The following is a 2,530-nucleotide window of genomic DNA, read 5'->3' as shown; positions in this document are numbered from 1 at the left end:
TTTTATAGGATTGGGCTAATGCCTTTATGACCCATAGGAATGTTCATGACTCATCCAAGGCAGCCATCTCTCTGCCAACTGAATCCTGCAGGTCCCACTGCCTGGCACTGCCAATCTGACTTGATCACTTCGGCCACTGCTGAATTCAACAGCACCAGAGCCAGTACTACTAAAGCTCTCGCAAAAATTATACATCAAAATAGAGAGAATGCAAAGGGAACTTTTTTTGTTGTTTTTTTAGCTAATGTATTCTTCTTCTATTATTTAAAAAAGATTGAATGGCAAAAAGTTAAATCTCCTTTTACTACAAAAGTAAAGAAAATCATGCAATGAGATGATCCTGCTGGGCGTTCGGGATACACATGCCTTCTCTCTCCCAAGGCCCCTGTGGTTCAAGGCAGGACTCAGTCCTCAGCAGACTGAGCTTTGTCCAGTCCATTAGTTCCTTCCAAGATCAGCACATTTTGATTTTCACTTTCAGCCCTTCCAGTCTGAGTGTTCCTCCCTCATGGCCTTCACAAGCCAGTCTCGTTCTGTCCCCTGCTCCGAGTCACTGGTATCACTTGTCTCCACGGCCAGCAACTTTGAGTAGTTGATTTTCCGCTCTTGGGGCAGCTTTGACTGGATGGATAGGAGCAAGGCCAGCCAGAGCAGCAGGGCCACACAGCAGGCCTGGTAGAGCACAGCCAGGCTGAAGCGCATCACCACGAAGCCCCCCACAAAGCTGCCCAAACTAGAGCCACCCCTGTAGAAGTGGCCTCGGTACACAGCACTCAGAGGCCTCTCCAAGCCGGGACTTGCCAGGTCCTCTATGGAGGCCTCCACTGCCCACCACAGAGCCCCGTTGCTGATGGCAGTCATGATCTGAACAGGGAGGACGGCCCACCAGCTCCAGAGGAAGGAGTAGTAGAGCAGCTGCGCAGCGAGGCAGCCCAGCCCCAGCCCCACTGTGCCCACCCTGGACAATTTCCTAAGCAAGATAGTTTTGAACGGATGGAGCAGAATTTCCCCCAGCAAGCTGAGGGCCACTGAGAAACCCATGACCAGCTCACTGCTCCCATGATCCTTCATGTGCCAGAATAGGAAGTTCTGCACAGTGCTGGTGACGGCCCCTATCAATAACACAGTGAAGGCCAAGAAAACGAGGTGGGGGTCACCCCCCACAAGAGACAGTGCTTTGATGGCTTTGTAGCTGGGCTCCCGCTGCCGGCAGATGGGGATAGGAAAGGCAATGCTCACCAGTAAGGCCAGGGTGCTGACGAGTGAGTAGCCGTAGAAGTGTGCCACACCCCGGGGGCCATTTGTCATCAGGAAGCAGTCCAGCTGCCCCACCAAGGCTGTGATGCCACACACACCTGCTGACATCCCCAGCAACCTCCAGATCCACAGGCTTCTGTATCGGTCAGTGGCGTCCACAAAATCCAGGTATTCATAAAGGCTGTCATCTGCCACCTGCTCTAGAGGGGCTGTCAGCAGCTCCCAGAACACCAAGAACCCCAAGGAGAGGATGAAAGTCCACTGCAACCCTTCCAAGGAGAGGTCAAGGGCCTGGGCTTTCCTGCGGGCCACTGAAAAGTTGGCTGGACTTCCCAGCACTGTGACCCCGGGAAGCAAAGGGAAGGCAGTATTGACCACCTCAAAATCACCTTCCCAGGGATTATCTTTCACTCCTGAAGTCATAGGATGAAGGAGAACTTGGGACGAGGTCCTGGGTCCTTCAGTGGAGTCCCCTACGTAGCCTTGCGGGTCACGGAAAGTTTCTTGGTCACTATCACCAGGTCCATTTCTGAAGCCAGAGGGTTCTACAACTCCAGTATTCCTCTCGGCTGGAAGGCTGTGCGTCCCTGCTGGGCGATTTGAGGCAGACTCTTGGGACGAGGTGACGTTCACAGTTAGTGTGACCCCCAGTGGTAGGGCGGTGGTGGTCACACTCCTGCTTTCATTACAAGCGCCGTACACCAGATCTTTGTCCGACGGTGGGACCAGCACCATCAACAGGCTGGCTCCCACCGAGCCGAGCAGCGAGCCCATCAGAAGCACTCTCCTTTTCTGGTGTCTTTTGGCCAGGAAGGCACAGAAGGGAGCCCAGAAGGCTGCGATCAGGTGCTTGCTTCCCAGCAGGATGCCCACCCAGGGCGCGGTCAAGCCCAGCTGCCTCAGGTAGAGGGTCAGGAACGGGGTCACGCAGGCATCCTGGACCCCACACACCAGGTGGAAGAGCCTGGCCACCCCCAGAGCCCTGCTGATGTCCCACTGGGGGTTGGCGCTCATGGCTGTCCGGCTCCGTCACACCCGGGCCGGCGGAAGGCGGAGCTGGGCGCAGGCCGGGCGCGGGCCCATGGTCCGGGAGGGAGACTCGGAGCGAGCCAGGCAGCGCCTCCGACCTCGCGCGGCGCCGCGGTCACCGGGTCAACGGCAGACCCCCGCCCCCACGTCCGGCTGCCGGCCCGGAAGTGGCCCCGCACCGAGGAGGCGGGGCCTCGGGGCGGGGCCGACGCACCTCCCGCCTGCACCTGCCACGTCCTGGCGG

At 57.3% G+C, this 2,530-nt stretch overlaps 1 protein-coding gene across 1 annotated transcript; it reads right to left on the bottom strand.

Moving 5' to 3' along the window:
- Window positions 1-290: 290 nt before the first annotated feature.
- MFSD6L (major facilitator superfamily domain containing 6-like) lies at window positions 291-2,271 on the bottom strand. Its single transcript, XM_008565452.1, has one exon. It carries the CDS (start codon window positions 2,269-2,271, stop codon window positions 478-480), a length of 1,794 nt encoding a protein of 597 aa, XP_008563674.1. The 3' UTR covers window positions 291-477.
- Between the last annotated feature and the right edge of the window lie 259 nt (window positions 2,272-2,530).

This window comes from Galeopterus variegatus, unplaced genomic scaffold (assembly GCF_000696425.1).
Source record: "Galeopterus variegatus unplaced genomic scaffold, G_variegatus-3.0.2 Scaffold199, whole genome shotgun sequence".
Classification (NCBI taxonomy): Eukaryota; Metazoa; Chordata; class Mammalia; order Dermoptera; family Cynocephalidae; genus Galeopterus; species Galeopterus variegatus.
The sequence above is the reverse complement of the archived record's forward strand: the minus strand, read 5'-3'. Positions and strand labels throughout refer to the sequence as shown.